At 42.6% G+C, this 22,687-nt stretch overlaps 1 protein-coding gene across 2 annotated transcripts in view; it reads left to right on the plus strand.

The window, feature by feature from the left end:
* The first annotated feature begins 3,069 nt into the window (after positions 1–3,069).
* Positions 3,070–22,687, plus strand: part of AEBP2 (AE binding protein 2) — a 51,260-nt gene continuing 31,642 nt past the window's right edge. Inside the window, exons 1-2 of one of the 2 annotated variants that reach the window (XM_048941736.1) lie at positions 3,070–3,896; positions 22,420–22,627. In XM_048941736.1, the coding sequence (XP_048797693.1) occupies positions 3,268–3,896; positions 22,420–22,627 (837 nt within the window). In that variant the 5' untranslated portion in view covers positions 3,070–3,267. The remainder of the gene's footprint in view (positions 3,897–22,419; positions 22,628–22,687) is intronic. The other variant, XM_048941745.1, reaches the window with a different exon arrangement.

Consider the following 22,687-nt stretch of genomic DNA (forward strand, 5'->3'; position numbering starts at 1 on the left):
GCCTGGGCTGTTTGTTCTCGTACTACTGGAGAACAGCACTACTTCAGCTCTTTGCCTAAGAGCAGGTTAGCTTTCACTAACCTGCTGTTTGTTGTTTTTTTTTTTCTCCTTTCCTTTGTACCTTGTCGAGAAATTCTTCCAAGTACCATGGATTATTAAGTTTCGGCATAACTACATCAGCTCTAAAGTACTGTCCCTGTTGTAATGATCATCTCAAATTAGACTGAGCATACCAGAGCCCTTTGTGTGAAGGACAAAGTAACATCCTCCCTTGAAGTGTAACTGAATGTGTAAGTTTTTTTTTTTCTAATGGATTTCCTAGCAGGGTGTCTCTTGTTTTGGGCTTTTATCAGACCGTTCAAATGCAATTGATTTTGACACTACCAAGTTTAAGACTCACCTGTTCTCAGACAGATCTCATCTTTTGACTGGAACCAGGGTATGAAAAAGTCAAAAACCTGCGAGAAAGAAAAAGGAGAATTACCTTTTCTGAGCTGATTGAACTGTGACCTAGGAATGTCAGTAACAAGAGAGCTAAGTCATCACTGCTGCTTCTGCTTGATTCGGACTTTATCTTAGCACTTTAGGGAGCTCACGGACCAAGCCTTCATGCAGGATTTCGTGGTTTCAAAGAACTGAAAGTAGGGCAGTAAAGATCGTCAGGGTATTTCTTTGATGACTGCTGCACCGCTGCGGCACTGATCTCCTGCTTTAAACGCTAAGTGATTGCCATTAGGCGGGTTCGTACCCTCCTTCCTATGCATCCTATCCTAAGGTTTCACTCCCTCTCTCCGAATACACAAATTACCCAACGAGCCGGCGTCCCTACTGCAGTACTTAAGGAAGTGAGAAGTGTTAGGTCTGCATCCCCCGTCACCTCCCGGCGCACAGACACTGGGAACCCGGTGAGCGCACACGACCTCAAAGAACCCGAGAGTTCTGAGAAAAGCACACAGCTACGGGCTCGTGAACAAGGTGGGATGAATTCGGCTAACACACACGAGGGTGCACGGAGTTCTTTGAGATACATGTTTCCTACTTCCTTTCTTTGCTCGTTCTCAGTTGCGAAAGGTGCCTTTCACTTCACTCCATTTAGATCTTTGTTTTCTCGTGATTCGGTCCCTCCCATCGCCACGGCTGATTTCAGTCAACTCCAGAGGGAAATCAGTTGTAGAAGAGGCACAGCAATTGCTTCAGCCACTGCTGCCTTCTGACTGAATCGAAAGGTTGTTGTTTTTTTTTTCCAGACCTCGCTCTTCGTGTCTGATGAGATTAGTGACAATAACACCCACGGGAGAGCCACACCTCTGTAGGCTGAGAGGGAAGTACAGAGCACGCTGTTACTCGGGGGGAGGTGGGGTGTCGAGAGGCTCTGGGTTCGGAGATTGTTTCGATGGAGTCAGTGGAGCAGCGACTCTTACACTATGCAGGTGAAGCAGCGTTACACACGTCCTCATTTGTTTTAAAATATTCTTGCCATTTCCAATCTCTAGCTGAGGCTTGTTTTGAGAAAATCTGGAAAACTACCATGCGTTCCTACTGCTGTTCCTCTCACAGATTCGCTTACGCTCCTCTGCAGGTTAAAGATGTCATTTGTTTGCTCTCAAAGATGAATGCAATGTCACATCCCTTTGCTCCAAGGCTGCAGTGCTCCCGCAGCACTGTGGCATTCTGTGTTGGCATTGCACAGAGCGCTGCTGGTGTTGCTGCGGACAGATATGCATGCAGATGGATGGGCGGGCAGCCAGCCCTGCTTGTGCTGATGTAGGGCTCATGAGCACCCTCCCCTGATTTTAATCCTCTGTGGCTAACTTTTCCTGTTTCTCTGTGGCAATGCCAGATATGCCTGCTATGACTTGAGGAGGTGGTACTTTTCCTGTTGCACAGAGAACAAAGTCTTTCTGGCCTGAGCTGTGGTTCAGTTTTGACATCTGTTCTTAAGCTAAACCGTCTCCGCTTCATGATTTCTTATTTTTATTTTTTAACGTGTCAAGTTCAGTAAGAATTGGATAAAACATGAATAATCTATATACCCCATTTAAAATCCATATGAAATAGCAGTACTCTTCCCACCGCCAAAAATTAGCCAGATTACCCAATTTCATCTGTGTCTGGATGCTACCAAAAATCCCCATCCCATACGGATTGTTGATCATTTCCATGTGACAATTTACTAAATGTATACATACAGACACCTATACAGACAAGGAAAACAAAAACAAACAAACAAAAAAAGAAGTGATGTCTGGCATGATCTGCCTTGAGTAAACTTCATCCCTCCCTTTCACTTTTTTTTAATATTAAAATGACTTTAATTGACGAAGTCTGTTCTGAAGTCTTGTATGTGATTGGTGGTCATTCCTCTCATCCTTCTCGCTTCTCCATCTATTTTACTTCACATGGCAACATTCCCAACTCAGCGAATTTACCAGCCCTCACTCTTCCAACCCTCGGCCTGACTTTGTGTGGAAAATATTAACCAATTGCCTTAGTTTTAGCACATTTAACTCTCTGTTTTTATTTCCACTTCGGGCAGTGACGTGCATTTTGCATGCAGCCTTGGCCACGCCGCAGCCTGGAAGCTTCTTATGGCAAACAGAGGTGTGAGGCTGCACTACAGGCGGCCATCTCCTGATGGATGGCAGGACAACTCTTTTGCTTCTTTCTGCCAGTGCCACTGAAAACGTCTTTCAGTCCCCTTTGTGTCCCAGCCCAGCTCTCTCTTTTAGCGATTCTCACAGGGCAGAGTCACACACTCTCCTTGTTGAAGGGCCTTTTTCCCTTCCCTTGAGAAGGCACGCCGTTCCCTATCCAGCCAACTCCGAAGCCTTCCTTCCCCACACTTCGCTCAGTTTTTCTCTTCGCCCCCGAGCCCGACGCCGTCCTGTGACTGCGAGTCTCGCCTCAGAGGCGAATGACGGCCGCCTGGCATCCCCCCCCCCCCCCCGCGCCCGGTGCCCGCCGGTGACGCTCAGCACACGAGACTCGCGCGCTCCGCCTTCCCGCAGGTTTTTGTCCCCGGGCGCCTTCCGTAGCGCGTGCGGCGGTGGAGGCTCGGGCCCCTCCTCTTTGCGGCTCGCGCCGCCGCGCGATTGTGCGGGTGAGAAGGGCGAGGGCGGGGGGAGCGCGGCCGCGCGCACACACGAACCGGGGCACGCGCGCACCGGCCGCGCGCACGCCACTGCGCGCGCCCGGCTCGGCTCGGCCCCGTTCGGCTCGGCTCGGCCCCGTTCGGCTCGGCTCGGCTCGCAGAGACTCGCAGGCGCCATGGCGGCCGCTCGCAGCGACATGGCGGAGCCGGAGGGGCTTCTTCCCGGCGAGGCGGCGGCCGCCGCGGCTGAGGAAGAGGAGGAGGCGGCGGCGGCCGCCGCCGCCGCCGGGGTCGGCTCCTCGTCGTCGCCTCCGTCCTCAGCGGCGGAGACGGAGTCGCTGCTGCTGCTGAACGGCGAGGCGGAGAGCATGTCGGAGCCCAGCCCGGAGAGCGCCAGCCAGGCCGGGGACGGGGAGGACGAAGACGAGGAGGAGGAGGAAGAGGAGGAGGAGGAGGGCGGCGAGGAGGAGGAGAGCAGCCTGGTGGGCAGCAGCAGCACGAGCAGCGGCTGCTGCAGCGACGAGACCCGCTCGCTCAGCCCCGGCGGCAGCAGCGAGGCCGACACCAAGGAGGAGCCCAAGGGCCCGCGGGGCGGCCAGGAGGGCGGGCTGGGCCGCGGCGGCGGCGGCGGCGGCGGGAGCAGCTCTAGCAGCGTGTCCAGCGGCGGCGACGAGGGCTACGGCACCGGCGGCGGCGGCGGCAGCAGCGGCAGCAGCAGCTGCAGCGCCGCGTCGGGGGGGCGGCGGGGCAGCCTGGAGATGTCCTCGGACGGGGAACCGCTGAGCCGCATGGACTCGGAGGACAGGTCAGTGCCCGGTGCGAGAGGCCCGCGGGCGCCATGTCCCGGAGCCTCGCCCCGCCCGAGGGCCGCGGGGCTGTCAGGCCGGCGGAGGGGCGGCCGCGGGCCGCTCGCTGCCCGCCTGGCGCGCCGCGTGCTCCGGGCGGGGGCGTTCGGTCGCGCCGCGCCCCAGGGCCGCTCTGGTTCCGGAGGGATGCCGGCCGGGTTCTTTCGCCTCGTACCGTGCCTGCGGCTCGGGGCCGGGCGCTGTTCCGCGGGCGCGCCGTACCTGCGGCCCCGCGGGTGTACGTGCTGCGGGCGGCGAGCTGAGGTTACCGCCGAACACACAAGGGAAGATCCCACCTTGCTGAAAGGAGCGAGGGAACGGCCCTTCGCCGGGGCTGAGCGTGTGCTGGATGAAGTCGGGCCCGGCCGTGTGAGACTTAGTCATTTTTGGATGAATGGTTTAATGCCAAACGCAGGTGGTTTCTGTAGGTTCTGTACGTCTCGTTTTGCCGAGGCTCTAGCTTGAGGCTCGAGGGAAGGCACAGCCCGGTTCCCAGCTATCGTTCAGCCCGGAGGCTGGGCACTTCTAGGAGCACGGCTTGCTTGCTGGCTTTTTTGGGCGCGTGTAGTACAGTCTAACGGAAAATAAGATGGAAAAAAGGGATGTAAGAGTGGAATACGTCGGCTCCTTTACTAATAAGCGCTTCAGAATAGTTTTAGAAACTTCTTTTATTCTTTTCCTTTTCAATTTGACTTTAAGGAAGCTTTGGGCTATGCTGTAGTTAGTACAAAAAATAATAATCGCTACTTTTCTTAAGATAGTTTCCTTATTAAGTGTGAAGAGTTATCTGTTTTGGTACAGGTACGTGCTTTGTTTATATGTTAGGTTAAATTTCAGTAGATGGGGAAACGCCCGTGTTGCAGGAGTGTGGCATCTCTGGGTCCAACCTCATGTGTTGAATAAAAGCCCCGTGAGTCAGTTCCCCAAATCATGCAGAGCATCTGAAAGCCTTAGGAAATTTTTTTTTAAAAAGTCTGTTCTTTTGGTTTCTGCCTGACTTCTGAGACTTCAGGACTTGGGGGAGTTTTTCATTCCAGGCTTGCTGTGAGGTAGGAAGGTGGCGGGGCTTTTTTTCTTTTTTTCTTTTTTCTCCTCTCTGTTTTCATGTGGATTTTTACATGAAATCACTCAAGTATGGGAGTAGATTTCTGGAAGAACAGCAGGTTTGTTGTTGAGGTTTAGGGTCGTCATTTTTTGTTTTCTACAAAATCAAACTCTAAATTGAATCTTGATCTCTTGTGAATGTCTCAATTTGTAGGTTAAGGAAATAACAGGAATCAGTTGCAGGGGTTTTTTGGCAGTGCAGCCCCATTACGTCTTTCTCATACACTTCAGAGCTGGTGTACTAGTTTCTTTCTCTGTCATTGTTTTTGGGCTACTCTTGTTATAGTGGCACAATCAAATCTGCACGCATGCTTTTCGTTGCTCCTTTCCTGTACCTTTGGAGCGGACGTAGTTGCGGGAGTGGGGGCCCTTTGTGTTCATTAGTTCTAAATCAGCACTGTGTTTTTGGTTTTAATTGTGCAAAGTTTCGTCTTTAGTGTCCACGCTGAACATACAGGGATGCTGAGAGGGAGTTTTGTATGGTAATTTCGTAGCCTGCTGCTTGAGTTGGGTAGGAAGGGAGCCACGCCACTCAGAGTGCCATTTCTTATTTCTGGTGATGGGAAAAAATCATTTTGATGACATTTCTTGCTGCAGTGGAGTAGACAGCAAAAACAATGACACCACATGTAGTCCAACAGGTCCCTCAGCCTATCAATCGAAATTATTGCTGCCCCTTAGAAACCAGCTGGGACATGATGTACATCCTTAAGCTGACCAGCTAGGCAGGCAGTTGCCTATGGTAGGGGAGGCACAGAAAAGCCTGAAGAGTGTGCGCTATGGGATGGTGGAGTATCTGGAAGGAGCTGGGTGCAGGTCAGATTTACAGGTAGTAACTGTGACAGAACGATATCTGTTCAGTGATATTCTCTATAAAACAGTACACTGTACAGCACTCTGAGCTCTACTTTCTGCCTGTGTCCTGAACGGAGACTCCAGTTTTGTCACTGAAGACCTAGGGAAGTTGGCATCATCTTGTCTTGTAGACTGTTGTGTTGTAAAATTTCCTGTGAGAGAAGAAAGGATCTGAGGGACTTGAGTTCTTAGTCTTTGGTTAAACAAGAGGAAGGTGTGTTCAGTAGTGATTCTCCTGTTGTAGGTAGGTTTGCTAACATTTCATTCAGGTTATGCCCCGAGGCTTGGGATTTTTTTTCTTGTTTCCTCTTTAGCAAATTTGAATAAATAAGAGGGTGTGGTGAGGGCCTGAAATTCCTTAAGTGATCAAATTCCTCTTTCAGTACGATCTTTATCGTTGTCTAATTTCAATGTATTGTCTGTCTTATTTTGGTTTGGTGTTATGAACTATGAAGTAAACTGCAGATGTGACGTTTGAGCAGGAGAATCTTGCATGCTGTCAAGACATGACCACTGTTCAGCTACTTCTAATACTAGTACTTTGAATCTATTTTGAGAGATCTGCCAAGAAAAGAGAATAAATAATTTGGGGTATTACTGTAGGAAATCTGTAGGTATTTGAAACGAAATAAAAACCAAATCTGATGTTGAATAATGATGCCTGAAACTTGAGTTGAATTTTGGTCAGCTTTTTTGAAATGCAAGTTCACTTGGTACTGCATTTCAAACCAGTTGCACCCCTACGAACTCCCCCTCTCCTCCTCCCCACCCCCCATAAAAAAAAAAACAAAGAAACCAAAAGATGACCCAAGAACAGAAACCAAAAAAGCAAACCGCACACTGATATTCAGAATAACCAGGTGGCATTTTCTGCTCAGTGGTATTAGTAATGAGAGTGCAGTGCAAAGTCTGGAATGACTGCAGATGTACTCATTGCATTTTATTCCTGGGATTCGAGCTGTGTTTCTACTGCTGTGCGAAAGTTTGCCCGCTGATTTTGAGTGAGCTCATATCTGCTGTCTCACTGATAAGAATCTGTGTTCAGGTTGAGTTATCCTTCAGATAAAGATTAATATCAGCATGTGAATGTTGGTAATTTTCCTGTGCCTTTCCTTAGCTTCAGACAAGCGTTGAAAGGATGGATGCCTTTCTGCTCAGTTCTCTGGAGCAGGACAGCTTCGTACAATGCTGAGAAACATTTGGTATGTCTTAAAAATCCAGAGGAATGATTCAGTTAATTACAGAAAAAGCTGAGTTTATCACTGGGCTGCAAAAGTAGGCCTACGTGTATGCATGGATTTGGGTATACATCAGCTGATGAATGCAGTGAAGGTGTGCCTGCAGCTCAGTGATGCATTATTGCTGAACTGTGAGATTTACTTAGAAATACTTAATGTTAGATTACTGAACTCAGTTAAATATTTTGTTTAGCAGAAAGTTTGTTACAGAAGTGCTATTAAATCTGAAATTTCACTGAAATTTTATCTGATTTTATTTGATTACAATTCTAACAAAATGTGTAGCAAAAATTACTTCACTAATGAAACTGTATGAAGTGTTGTGTTTTTTGTTTTTTTTTTTTTTTTTACCTTGGTGAATTTCTCTTCCGTTTCCTCTGGTCTTTTGTTCTTAAATAATCTTCAGACTTTTTTAGAAGTTTATCCTTCGCTCCATCCTCTTACTGACCAAGCAAGAAGCACTGGAAGAATACGTTCAGCCAGAGGTATTGCATGTGCTGTTTTGCTGACTGGTGCCCAAGTGCTTACTGACCAGCTGGTAGGACAGACTTAACAAGTTGTTGCTGGACCCATCTTTTTCTCAAGCACAGCCCTTCCTATTGTCCATCTTTTTCGCAGAGCAGCCGATTTTAGGTTTTATCACCTCTGTTGTTATTCACCAATGAAGTCAATTACTGAGAGGAACTGTCAGTATGACAGCTGAAGCCTCAGTTTTCTAAGAAAACTTACTAAAATACTATTCAAGGAAACCTAACTAAGCGTTAGACTTGTAGAATGCTTCTAGAAATGCTATTGTTCTGTCCCCATTTAGTAAGTGAGCAGCTCTTGATCTTGAAAATAGCCTTTTCAAGGAAGGTGGTTTTTTTTTAATAATAAAACTTGAGATTTTCCTTGGGTTTGTTCATTGTATGGAATGGAATGAGGCAGAGTGAAACTAACGTGCTGACTGGTGAGAGGCTGAGACTTGAAAAATCCAGATTCTAACCTTGGTGGGTTTTTTTTTTTGTTTTTTTCCAACCTTATTTAAAATGAAAGCTTCTTCATGCTTTTAATATGTAGATTGATCTTAAAATATCAGTACTTTAAGGATCTAAATACAATTCTTATGTAATGCTTTCTGTAGACCTTCAAAAGTGAATAATTTTCAGGGCTGGGCAGGCAGCTACACGTGAATGGTAAGAGTGATGTTTATGAAGGCAGAACAGTAAAACTGAAATACTGTCAGGAAGGCATATGGTACTAATAAGTATGCTTCATGTATCTGTATGACCAGATTAGAAGATGCTTCAGTCCTTTCTGCTGCATAGTCTCACATGTTCCTATCCAGGAAGTGAAGAATCATTCATTAACGTGGCAAGGTGTTTAAGTCATTAATTTTTTTTAAGTGTACGTAATGCTGATGTGATACAGTGGGCTATAAAGACCTGAGATTCCAAAATTCTGCTGAGTGTGTTGTGTCTGTATTTGTTGAGGTTATTATTTGCTTTCAAACGGTAAAGTAAAACTCCTGTTTCTGTAATTGTTCTGTTCAGACACTGCAGAAAATAGCTTTTGACAGGAAGATAAAACAGCTTAGATATATTAAACAGGTAGTATCTTTATTACTAGAGACATTGCTTGATATAACTGAGTGGTTAACGTGAGGTCTTCTTGTGGACTAGATGGAGGAGGATGGAGTAATGAACTGTTGGAATATCATTTAAATACCCTTCACAGAATTTAAGAAAAATGTTGTCCTATTCAGCGTATGAGATAGGTGGTATTTGTGTGGATGTTCAAATCGAGCATGAGCCTGAGTGTTTTTTGTTTTAAGTTTGTGTCACCATAAAGTCTGGTAACTTTTCAATGTGGGTTTTGGTTGGGGAGCAACTTTAGGGAATTTCCCAGCAGTAGTGGAAGGAACTGCAATGCTTTATTTGTTCTCTCTCCACTGCCCGTTTAAGCTGTGCGTTGCGTGCAGCCTGAGCGTCCATTTGGCAGTGATGTGACATAATTCATTTCTGGAGTTACTCATCCATTGGTGAAGCTGACTTTCTGGGTGATGAAGTAAAAATATTCCATTGTAGCCAGCGTTACTCAGATCTACGTGTCTTTCCAATAGCTTTAATATATTTACACCCTTTTTTAATAACAAAACCAAAATGCCATTCACTTAGAGAACAGTGGTGGGGGAATGAGCAATATACAAAGCTGACGTGGAAGAGAGCAGTATGGGAATAAGTATAAGCACAGTTGAGATATGGCAACGGTAGAGAAATTTGTTGCAGCGTGTAAAGTGTGGATGGGACTTGGAAGGGAGCAGATGCAGCATTGGAGGGATTTCCTGCAAGGCGAGAAAAGTGAGATGCGCTTTTTGTTATGTTTGGAGACGAATTACGTGTAATAACTTGAGGAAAATGTGAGGTCTAAGCCTGCAGGAAGTGAGAAATCGGTATCTGCCATAAAGGAAGCAAATAACTGTGGGGAATCCTTGAAATAGATGAGAATGTAAACTCTGCTCACTCGTGCAGCAGTGGAAAACAGAGGAGAGCAAGGAACTTATTTGTGCAAATAGCAAGGCCTCCATTTTCTGTTTTTTTTTTTCTTTATTTTTAAGTGGCAGATCTAGAAAATTCTGAAAGTTGCAGGTTTTTTTTTTTTTTTTACAAGACTGGTTCATTTTCATCACTTTATGTGCCTGGTGTCCAAAGTTGTTCATGCTTAGAAAATGGATGTGTTTAGATATTTTTGTCTTAGAAAATGAAGTATTAACATTCCATATTATGCCTGCTATCTATCATTTGTTTTGCGGTGCATTAAAGCGGAGTTTGCCTTTCTCAGGTTATGATTTTGCAAAACTAAAAAATAAATCATCGAGGAAAGAAATGTGCAGCCTCTCAGTCAAAATGGTGTTGCCTCCCCGCTCCTCTCCCCCCGTTTTCTTAATTCCTCAGTTCTCTGTATACTAGAATGTAAGGTCTTAAATATCTTCTCCAAAACTTCTTCAGTTGATTGGTTTTAATGGATGCTTTCATTAGCAGAGTGTTACCTAGGGCACACGCAGAGTTCTGTGATAGTGATATAAAAGCAAAAGATTTGATACCATCATGAAAGTCATGTAGTCGTGGGTGCACCATGTATAGTCACGCTAGTAAGTGTACTTTAATTAAAGAGTACAGCATGAAGACTCTCTGTACTTATTATTAATGTTGTTCCTTGCAGCACCTTGTGCAAATTACCAGTTCCCCTGTAAAATTGCAGTGAAGTCCTCATTTTGATTGTTACAGTTTATTTTGTTGTGTTTGTAACTCAGGCTCCAAATATGAAAGATCTTAAAGCCCAAAGAAAACAATTTAATTACCAGCAGTAAGCAGAGAATTTTCAGTGAGTTTTATTCGTTTCAAACAGAACTGCTTCTGTCACATCACGGGTAGGTTTCCTGAGGCTGACTTGAATGCCAAACTGTAGCATAGATGAATTATACAAGCGGTACTTAATTCAGCGTCCAACAGAACGGAATCACACCTTCAGATCTTTCTGTTATGAACTGAGTCTGTTAGTGCAGTTCTGCTTCTCTAGTTTCTCTGCTTTCGATGCTTGGTTACTACTTGACAGTTAGCAACCCTTCAGTGAAGTATGAAGTTGGTGCAGAAGGCTGCTGTGTCGGACTGTATCTTTCTCTAAGTCAAACCTGACCTGTCATAGGACGGGTAACTGAAATAGGGAGTTTTGGCCTTTTTCTTTCTCTGTTCCTTTTGATGTATGCTTGTTTTTCCGAGTTTTGTGGTTAGGGTGGGAATAGCCATCCTGAGGCTGGGAGAATGAAGCTGTTATGGTAACAACTGGTGGCATTTCTTTGACGTTGTACCTGAAGGCTTTTAACTTCTAGTACTGATTAGATGTAGTATTAAATATCATTCTCAGAAGTGGAAAGCACACTTTAAAAAAAAAAAAAATCATTTAACTACTGAATGTGTTTTGGTAAAGATTTAAATTCCTAACTCTCCAAGAAGATGATCAAGTTGGAAATGAATGGTTTCCTAGAAATGAAGGTGTTACTTGTATCTTTAACATACAGCCACTTACAATTTCTAGATATATGTAGTGCTTCTGCATATGTGCTTGTTGCTGTCATCTCACAAAACGTGCATATTTAATCTGCTGTACTTCGTACTGCTCTTCTGACATTTTGCATTCCAGGTTTCCTCACTATATTTGCTTTTGTTGATCTGCATGCTGCAGCTCAGGTGATGACCTGGATTTGTTCTGTAAATGCATGAGCCCAAATACTCTGTGGCTGACAATCTAAATAATCAAAGTAGGTGATCCAGGAGAGTGGAAGCAGCTCCGGAGAGGTGGTGATTCATAACACACTTTCTCAGCTGTGTTTTGTTTCCTGTACATGTTTGCTATTTTAAATTCCTTTGATTTCAGTCTTGAAGAGCTTTTCTACCTTCTCCCAGTCTAATACTGTTAAAATGAAGTGTTTGCAATACTGTTCCCTTTTCTTGGTATTTACACCTAATCTAGAAACAGTTTTACTCTAAAATTAGCAACTGCTTCAAGAAGAATTTCAAAACATGTTTTTAAATACTACCAGTTGTCATGCTGTACAAAATTCTCTCCTGACTGATGTATTTTCTCCTAGGTTGATTTCTTAGCAATATACCCATTCAGATGTTAAGTAGTTTTGCAGGCTTGTTTGTAGGATTGATGTATAGAATCACAGAATATCCTGGGTTAGATGGGATTCACAAGGATCACTGAATCCAAGTCCTAGCTCCGCACAGCACCATCCAAAATCCAAACGTTGTATCTGAAAGCGCTGGCCAAAAGCACCTCGAACTCCATCAGCCTGGGGCAGTGCCCCTGACCCCCAGCTGCCCTCCCCTGACATCTCCATGCCGTTCCCTTGGCCCTGTCGCTGTCACACAGCAGAGCTCAGCGCTGCCCCTCCGCTCCCTGTGAGGAGCTGCAGCCGCCATCAGGCCTGCCCTCAGCTCCTCTGCAGAACCCAGGGCCCTCAGCTGCTCCTCGCACATCTTGCCTTCCAGACCCTTCTCCAACTTGGGTTGGGTCTCCTTTGGGTGCTCTCTCATAGTTTTATGTCCTTCTTATTTTGTGGCATACGAAACTGCACACAGTGCTCAAGGTGAGCCAAAGCAGCACAGAACATTTCTTAGTTTTTTTTTCCTTATGAGAAATTTGTGTCAGAATAACTTCACTTGTGTGAAGTATAGGTTGAATTGAAGAAAAGTCAAAGCATCCAAATGACTAAGGAGACAAGTGCTTCAAAGGGAGTTAGTGCTTTCTTAGCTCACGCAGGTTGGGTTATGGTCTTTCTCCTCCCTTCCATTCCCTTCCACATGTTCAGAAGGTGCCTTATGGTTTTCTTTTTACTTAAAGGTAGAAAGACCCTGAAGGTGCTTTTGGAAAATGCTATGTCACTAAGTCCTACACTTTTCTTTTACTATCTTTAGTGTTTTTAGAATGCACCTCTTACTTGCTAGGTTAATTCCCCTCGACTTTCACAAAATAATTTTGCTGACATCTACTGTTTTTTTTCTGTGTGTGTGTGTTGATTAGGTTTTTTTTCCTTGCCTCTGAACAGCTGTGGAGTTGTGCTGTCTGGTTATCAGTGGGCTTTGTGGGTAGGAGTTGCTAAAACAGGTGTGAGTGGAAGATACTGACTTAAAGCACACTGATGGACTTATACTTCACTTAGTTCTGGGTTGTTTTCATCCATGCATTCTCATTTGTTGTTGCTATGAATACTATCCTTCTCTTTTTAGCCATTTAGCATTCTGCAGTCTGTTTTGATTGTGATTTATGTGCATGCACTAGTATTTTATTACTGGTAGTAGGTTTCCTTAAATTCATAAACTGATGATTTATCAGTTAAGAAATTATCTTGGATGTGTTCTATTTAAAGACAGTTAAAAACAACAACAAAAAACTTGTTAGAAATGCAGGTAGCTCTATTTCCTGTCTGCTTTGAAGATTGTCCCTGGGTTACTTGCTGGATAAATGGAAGAGCAAACAAACAAAATATACTTATAGGAGCTCCATAGCTTTATGGCATTTCTGTGCTGCAGTCAAAATGTGTCCAATAAAGTATGGGGAGCTGATTTGTTTATGGAGCACCAATGTTCAATTTGGAGAATTAAATTGATAATTCTAGAAACGTAGTAGTAGAAGCATATGCGTTGCTTGTGTAAATCATCAAACTCACCAAAGACAGGAAGGAGAACAAAAAAGATCAGGTGAGTGTTCAAGTTCACCGTTCTTCTGTCTCATGGTATTCTCTCGTTTTGTGAACTGTTTCAATCTCACTTTTAACTTGACGTAATCATTTGGAGATCATAACACAATGAAATCTAAGTCTGCTTGGACGCATGTGTATGGCTGTGCTTAGCACTGTGTTGTACTGAATACTGATAATCCTGATTTTTGATGTTCTGATAGAATAAGCACTGTGAAGAGGTTGGCAGTGAAGTTTACTTTATATTCCTTGGAAGTCAGCAACAGTTGAATCTTAATGCAGAGCCACTTGAATTTATTCTTACTTGCTTCTGACTCAAGGGCCAATTTAGTAATTTGGGGTGTTGAGCAGTACTGAGGTCAGTTGTACCTCTAAAGTTGTCTCCTGCTTCAGATTTTTGCACCTTTGATCTACGCATCCTATTGCTGAAAATAGAAGATGAAATGAGAGTTAATCACGTGATGCTACTTGGGAATGTATCATTGCTTCTGTGTTTGGAAATGATAGATATGTTAGGGAAAAAATTCTAAGACAGTTGCTTGAGTTTTCTGTCAAGGTTAGGAGCTCAGGATTGACCACTTGCTTGTTTTCAATCTTTGTGAGGATTTGTCTTCACTAATATGTTGATTACATAGGAAGTCTGTAGGAAATAATGTAAATAATGTCTGAATTTGTTGGCTTTAAAAAGGCAGAGAAGCTGCTGTGCGGTCTGTTCTGTGCCCCAGACTTCTACTTGTTTTGGAAAGGTTGGGAAGCTTGTGAACCTTTTCTCTCTTGACTTTTCCTGGCAGCATGAAGGCAATGTAGAGCTCTGATGTGTCACTAAGAGCCTCAATTTTTTTCCTTTCAGTTTTTGTTTTGTTTTGATTTGGCATTTGTAATTGAATGATCCGGATTGATGCTGTTTGTTTTGTTTTGGGATTAGTACCTAATTGTGATTTGGTCTTTCACATTGTAAAAGCTTTTCTTTTGGAATTCCAAGTTTTAACCCTTGAAGCTGTTGTAAGAAACCTCTGCTATTTGGTTTCCATTATTCTCAGTGGTTTTGTTTGTTTGTTTGTTTTTATATTCCTCCTCTGAGTTTTCCAGTTCAATCCTCTTTAAGCTTCCTTCATATGGATCAGGACGAAGTAGCTGAAGCTTCGTGTAGAAATGACAAGGTATTTCACAGGCTAGTGAAGCTAAATAAATTAGCGGGGTGTTTTTTATCCTTAAAATATTCACCTACTTCCAGTGAGATGTGTAGTATTTGGATTCTTGAATGCTAATTATGCTTTCATCTAGTCAGAGGCAATCTTCTGTAGATTTGATGCTTTACGACTTGATCAGCACTATGTATTTTAGAAGATTAATCGGTCACATTTAGCGTGGCTTGATGGCTGCTCTGTGGTGTTGGTTTTAGCAATGCTGCGGTGTATGTTCTCTGAAATGTGTGTTGGTTTTTAAAATTACTGTGTTGCAAGATGAGGTTATTTATGATAGGAACCATCAAAGTCATTTCCCTTGATGTTAGCTGCGATCATCTGGGTCCTTTTTGCTTACGTACTGAACATCTGGGGACTGGATGCTGAGCATTCTCAGTGGAGGTACTGTAACTCTGCAATGAGCTCCTGTTGATCAGACAGAACTGCTTGTTGACCCTCAAGGGCCTGGTGTAAGGCCCATCTGTTAGGTCTGAATTTTGCCTGAGGGAAGGTTACTTCAGTTAAGGTCTGTGGGGAATATGGGTAGCAGACATTAAAAATATAGTTGTAAATTGATTGGGCTTTTGTGCATGTGCTTGGTACCCGGTGGCTAATGGGGTCTCACGGAAAGTGAAAATGCAGTTATGCTGTTCTTGCTGCTTCTGTTTTTTTTTTTTTTGTTGATACTATTTCTAAACCCCTACTGTCTGTTGTTCTGAAAGATTAACCAAAAAAAAAAAAAAAGGGGGGGGGGGGTGTGGGGGAAGAAATTGGGGCATTTCATTCATTAAATTCAATAGAAGGGATTACTTGCAGTTGTGAGGAAATCAATCAACTCAGAGAGCTAAGTGTGTGTCAGGAATGATGTGCAATACACCATTTTTTGTAGTGCATTAAATCACAGGCTCATTATATTTTCATTCGCATTTAACTGTACACAGCAGTTAGTGCCCAAATGTGCATGTGGTAAGTTATGTGGTTTGAAATATGTGCATTTTAAATTGGGATGAATTTGGAGATTATTTTTCTCTCCTCAAAAGGAAATACTTGTACTTACGCAATTCCAACAATAGCTTAATTTTGTTCAGATCCTTAAAGGAGAATAATAATCTAAAATTGGATATCCTAGAAGAAACCTTGTGTGTTTTTAACAATTGCTGCTCTATTTATTATTGCTAATGTTTCAGTCTCAGGATTGTTTCTGAACACGGTTTGGACTGAATTAATCAGTTAGATGCATTTGATTCACATTCAGCATAGATTGTGCAGGTATGAATGTTTTAACATGAAAGTGATGCTTAAATAAATGTCTTAATACATCCTCATTATCAGCATGATTATTTTCAGCTAAAATGTAAAAATAAGACCTCCAACAGTGCCTTTGAGGTAACGATTCCTTTAGTTAAGCTTACGTTAATTGTGTTGCTTAATGAATACACTTTAAATATCAGTTTCGTTTCCAAGTTGCTGGCCATAATAAAGGAAAAAGGTTCAGCTCTTCTGAGAAGATGCAGTACTTTCCATTCTACCTTGGTACATCTGGAAAGCATTGTTTGCCAGCACTGGTAAAATTAGGTGTTGGTGTAGAGAGGAGATTTGGAACAGCATTCAGTTCTTGCCCCTAGGGCTGTGATTTTAACTTACGGTTCATTCTGGTACTTGGATTAGGATGAAAGTAGGGAAAAACAGTCTGGAAGACTACGTTGTGCTCGCTGTAACAGTTTTAAATTTTAGTAATTAGTCAGTCTTTTGAACGATGCTTCTTAAAAACAGCTATTGTGTATGCAGGCTCTCTCCAGCAGTGACTGTTTTTGATGCTCTATTGTTAGGGATGACCCCTGAGTTGAACTCTCTGAAACTCAAATGTCTAATGTTCTTCATCAGGCTATGGTCTATAGATCCATTACAATAGAGCTGAAGCCTGCTTACAGCTCGGGAGCAAACCCAGACCTGTCTGTCACTAGCAATAGGGGAATGCCACAAGCGCTTAAGTTGAACTAGTGTCATTCTGCTTTGATAGTGGCAGTCAGGATTTAAACAGATCTCGCGGCTGAGGAGAAAGGACTTAGAGGGGAGAAAAAAAGAACTGGGAAAAAATTGTTTTCAATTTCTTAGCTACAGTTTGTTTCAATATCTTTTCTTTACCTTTAGTTTACCAGAATGTCTTCCTTCTTTACTTCGCGCTGTTCTCTCTGATGCATATTATTACGCTCTCACTTACACGCTCCGTGGATATTAAAGGATAGAGCAAAAAGAAAGTGGTGCAGAAGGAGATGTACTTACCACTACTACCTTCCCTTTTGTTATGGAACTTTTTCTACACAGCGTGATCCAAGGTCAGATTGGATTGGAAAGCCCTATTCAGGGATTGAAAGATACACAGACGCTGCTGTAGTAGTCCAGCCCTGTTTCTGCTGGGTTGATGTCAGGACTCTAGTGGGCTAGGCAAAAGCAGGCTAGGCAAAAAGATGGAATGTGTGCAGGCACACATTGCTCTCATGCCCTTTCTGAGATCCCAGTAAATAGTAGGTAAATCAGCAGGCTGAGGAAAAAATGTTGCAATTAAATCCTCATAGACTTAAGCAGCAGCCACAGTTCTGTTTACGAAACCCATCATCGTTTTTCTCCTTGATCTTGAAATAGCAATTGAAAGTCAAGTGGTCTTCCAAGTCAGTGTTTCCCTGATGTGATGTATCTACAAACTTTATTTGAAAAGCTTCTTGATATTTTCTCAATGTTTGGCCTACTAGACAAAATGTGCATGTACTTCTGCTGTACAAAGCATGCCAGAGAGGAAAGATGTTGCTGGTCTTTCATTGATTCTCTTCATTGTCTCTCCTGACTGACCCAGAACTCACTAAGTGAGATGGAATAAAAGTTTGAAATTTTTTTTTTTTTTTTAATTATTGGAGTACTGTTAGGCAGCTGATAACCTAAAATTGATCGCTTTTGGAGGTACAAAATAAAAAGACTATTGGAGGGTTTTTTTACTTGGTTATTTTTAGAAAAGGCATGTCAGAGCAGTGTTTCTTGCTTTTTAGGGGAGCTTGTTGAGAGAACAACCAGAAAATGATCCCTTATTGTGTGACCCTGATGATTTTGTTTTTAAGCAATTAAGCTGTTTAGGCCCTGTTACAGCACTATTCATCTATACTTTTAGTGTCTTAGTTATGCAAGCTAGAAGAAGGGAATGACTTCTGTTAAATGAAGTACTGACCTACTATCACCAAGCGGAATTTCAGTTCCTTTTTACTTTGTCTTGCACACACTGAAGAACTGTAGTCCAATGTAACACTTGAAGATAAACTTCCAAGAAATTCTATATGCTACTTGTTTTGAAATGCTATGGGCAACCTTCTTTTTGTCCCTGTTCTTCTAATACTTAATTTTGATAGCAGCCGTTGAATAATCTAGGTTGGGAAAGACCTTCAAAATCATCAAGTCCAATGGTCAACCTGATTTAGCAAGTCCCACCACTAACATATGTCCCTTACTGTCATGTCCACACCTGTCTTAAATACCTCCAGGGATGTAATTCTAATCTGTTAGCCTTTAGCAAGCACTTAGGCTATTAGAGCTAAACAAAGCAACATTAACTATTACAATCAGATTAGCTTTCTAAGTGTTGCTGATTTCTTGTGTCATTAACACACCTATTTATCATAGTACCTTTGGCTGGATCAGTATCACTAGTTCCAGCTCTTGCATATTTTTCTTCAGAAGTAAGGATAGTTTTCTACAAGTAGAATAGCATTTTGAAGATTAAAAAAAGAAAGAAAGAAAGAAAGAAAGAAACCCTTGAATTTGCATTTCCTGATCTGTAAAAATGAAGAGACCTGTGGTTTTGTATTGTCAAGTCTGTGTTTGTTGCATTGCACTTACAACATCAGTAGCTGTCTCATGCTGTAGGTTGCTCAATTAATTTTTGTATTACAGCTTAGCGAAATTCTTCAGATTGCATGCTTGTGCAACCAAACACATGTATGCAGATGGTGTGTACTTTGTCCTTCATAGAATTTGTACTGGGTTGTGTTTCTTGTTATTTTCACCTTTCAGACCAGGCTTTAGAAGCAGTGAACCTTTGAGAGAACCATGCTGAATAATCATTGTTGGTCTGTCCTGGTTATCAGGTCCATACCCCTTCTTAGACAAGTGTTTGTCAATGCCTGTGTGTAGGGTTTTTGAGAATGGTCCTGATGCTTGCAGTGGATATAGAAAAATGGACTCGACTGTACAAATCTTGGAAGCTTTAGCTCCTGTTTAAAACATGGATAAAACTCCATACTTTAGTAGCTGTCAACCATGATAAAGTTAGGGTTATTTGTCTGCTTGAAATGATCTGAAGAAGCTATTGCATTAATAGGGCACCTGTAGTGCTTTGCTGTCCTTAATTAAGCAACTCCCTGTTGGAACCACAGGTCAGTGTCACGGTACTATATTCAGAATTGGTCAGGCTGTGTGCCATCTCATATGCATTCAAAACTATTTCTGAATGCTGATTTTGAGAAAATTTTTAGGATAGCTCCAGAACTTGGATGTATCGGAGGAAAGGTATGTTATTAAGTAACCTTATTTTTCTTCACAGAGTCATAGGGATTGGAAGGGACCTCTGGAGATCTTCCAGTACAACACTTCTGCTAAAGCAACTTCCCTACCATAGGTTGTACAGAAAAATGTCCAAATGGGTTTTGAGTGTATGCAGAGGAGGAGACTCCACAACTGCTCTGGGCAGCTTGTTAGAGTGCTCTTGTCACCCTCACAGTAAAGAAGTTTTTCCTGATGTTCTGATTGAACTGTCTGTGTTCCAGTTTGTGCCCCTTGCCCTTTGTTCTGTTGTTGGGCACCTTCAAAAAGAGCCTGGCCCCATGCACTTCATTCCTGCCTATCTCCAGGCTGAGTATAGCCCCAGGTCTTGCAGCTTTTCCTCCTGAGGACATGCTCCGGACCCCTCATAACCTCTGTGGTCCTCCACTGGACTCTCTCTAGAAGTTCCCTGTCTTCTTGACCTGAGGAGCCCAGAACTGAACACAGTACTCCAGATGTGGCCACACTTGAACAGAGTAAGGAGGAAGATCACCTCCCTCAACCTGCTGGACATGCTCTTTTTAATCCGCCCCAGGATACCATTGGTGGTCTTAACCACAAGGGAAGACTGCGGGCTGTCAGTAGTTTTTGCTTTCGTAACCTGATTTTACAGATTTTACTTTCAGGAATAACTTTTGGCATAGATAGCAGATAAGGAAGGTGGAAATGTCAGTCTCCTGGTACATCTATTACAGACCTGGCACTGGGGGAGAAATGTGATTGCTTGCAACGTACTTTATACTTCAAAGTTTGGTATCTTCCTAGAGGGATGCTAACAGCTGTTACTAGTATTTTGTAGTTAGAGACTCTTAGCATTGTTGAGCCTGTAGGTTCAAGTCAGCTCCAGTTGAATTTTTGGAACGTTCTGGTGATTATAAATTAGACTTATGAGAAAAGACAGAAACATGGAACAGGTTCAAAACTGTATCTGTAAGCTTCTGTTGGCCACTTTTACTTTATCACTGTGAGCCTGTGTTATGAAAGGAACCAAGGTTACTGTGTGTACAGAAGAAAGAAGATGGGGTGAGATGTGGGGCATGGAAAGCTGTACGTTTTCAGGATATAGAAAAAGGAGCAAAATAAATAATGGGCATGTGGAAAAATGTCATGGAGCAGAAAGAAACCAGTGTGGCTTTCATGGGGAGAAGGCACGCCTTGTAAGGGGTTAGGTCTTTTTTTTTTTAAATTGAAAAATAGAAGATGGTATTTATATAATATTTAGCAAATTCATGTTTAATAGACTTCTATACAAACAAAAACCTGTTGACAAGGTCTCAAGAACTTCGCTTTTTTTTCTTTTCTTTTTTTTTTTTTTCCTAAAGGAATTGCTCAGGATATGTTCTAACTGGAAAGCTTTCTAAAGGGAGTGTGTTATAACTAAAGCATGACATTTGATATTGACAAACATGATGAAATGCCTATGGTTGAGGAGGGGAAAAATACAAATAAGGGAAATTAGAATTTTGAAATCGGGAAAAAGATGCTAGCTAGCAGTGATTAAAGGAAAAAAGAGGTATGATGAAATGAGTTTCCTAGGCCAGGTTGGATGGGGCCCTGGGCAGCCTGGTCTAGTATTAAATGTGGAGGTTGGTAGCCCTGCCTGTGGCAGGGGAGGTTGGAGATTCGTGATCCTTTGAGGTCCCTTCCAACCTGGACCATTCTGTGAAATTACTTTAAAGCAAAAGAACAGATGTGCTGGTAATATCTTCTGATTTTGAATAATGGTGCAGTTTTTGTTTCATCCATGTCAAAATATGTTATAGAATGGTTGTGAGTATGGCATCGGAAATGTGGAACAACATTTCTTTTGAAGTAATGCCATTTGATTTTTATTTTTTCCTTGCATTTTACTCAGAAGACTGACTAAGGACTTACGTAAAGACACTGAAGTAAATATCAGTGCCACGTACTAGACTGTACTAGAGAAGGTGCATCTATTAGGTCAACAGAAGCAGTTCTTCCTCTTTACCTGGCACATTTGAAACTGCGTCTGGATTGCTCTATTTGAGCAGATGCCTCCAAGATAGTGATGTACTGGAGTGCATCCAGTGGAGTGCCCCCAAGCTGGTTAGAAAGCTGAAGTAAATGCTGTGCATGGAGAGGCTGAGAGGTTGGGTTTCTTCAGTTTTAGAATAAGAATGGGAGGGTTATTGCTGTTTTATTACTGATAAGCAATGTATAGCAAAGGAGAAGCTGGAGTTGTCAACTGTGAAGTGAAGAAGATGGCAACAGACTGAAGTTGCAACACTAGGGAATCTGATGAGATGTTAGGAAATTATTCACTTTTTCCACAGTGGGGTTAATCAGATGTTTGGGAAAACATTTTAGAAAGGTAGCAGAAACTTCAGGCTTTGAAAATACCCATTAAAAAGTTAATTGTAGAAGGCCACCAGCAATCTTACTTGCTTGTATTTGAGCAGGAACTATGACTAAGTAGCTCCCTGAGATCCTTTCAAAGATGAGCTGTCCTCTAATTCTGTGGCTTTATGGAAGACAAACATGAAGGGTTCTAAAAGGTAATGAGTCTGTTTACTAGGTTAAAAAAAAGGCATGTCTGTAGCTATTTAATTTTTATCCAGAAGCAACATCCGTCTACCTCTAACATGGAAAGAACACTTCAGGTTTTTTTTTCTGGTCCAGTTTCATTCTCGGCTCTGTATCTGTCATGACACATAACAGAACATCTGATAAAAAGTGACCCTGCTGTCCATGTTCCTACAGTTGCTGCTGACGTGTTTGCAAACTACTTCCCCAGCCTTCCCCACATCCCCTAAAAAAAAAAAAAAAAAAGCTGCCAAACCAATAACCCAAAACAAGGTCAAATCATTAATTTACTCAACGCATCTGATAGACATGCAGACTACCAGACCAAATAATTAAGTGTGGGAGTCTTCACCATCCTGTAAAACTTCAGGGTCATTTGTGGTTATAGGTGTAGATACATCTCTGGTCTGACCACACATGCTTTCCCCTCATCCCCTGAGTAAAAATAAGGAGTGAGTGATGTGGCTTAGGAGTAGCTGCAACCACACAAGACTTTCTGGCAAGTTATTGAGTGGGGAAGAACTTTCCGGCCCTCTCTTTTGTTGCTGCTGTCTATAAGTTATACAGTACAGTGATAGTGGCTATTTTCTGACTAAATGCTTTGTTCAAGATGATGAACCGTAATAAATAAACGTGTAAGATATCCTTTTTGACCTAAATGAATCTGATGCAGTGCCATAAAGGTTAATGGAACAAATAAAGTTTGTAACAAACACGAACTTTCTTCTTGCAGCATAAGCAGCACTATTATGGATGTAGACAGCACAATTTCCAGTGGACGTTCAACTCCGGTGATGATGAATGGACAAGGAGGTCCTGCCTCCTCTGCAAAAAGCATTGCTTATAACTGTTGCTGGGATCACTGCCACGCTTGCTTCAGCTCCAGCCCGGATTTGGCAGATCATATTCGCTCCATACATGTGGATGGTCAGCGAGGAGGGGTTTGTGTTCTTTCTTTTCTTCCTTAGTTACTGATATTGCACTTCTTAATGACAGTAGTA

The sequence above is a fragment of the Lagopus muta genome, chromosome 1 (genome assembly GCF_023343835.1).
Source record: "Lagopus muta isolate bLagMut1 chromosome 1, bLagMut1 primary, whole genome shotgun sequence".
In the NCBI taxonomy this organism is placed as follows: domain Eukaryota; kingdom Metazoa; phylum Chordata; class Aves; order Galliformes; family Phasianidae; genus Lagopus; species Lagopus muta.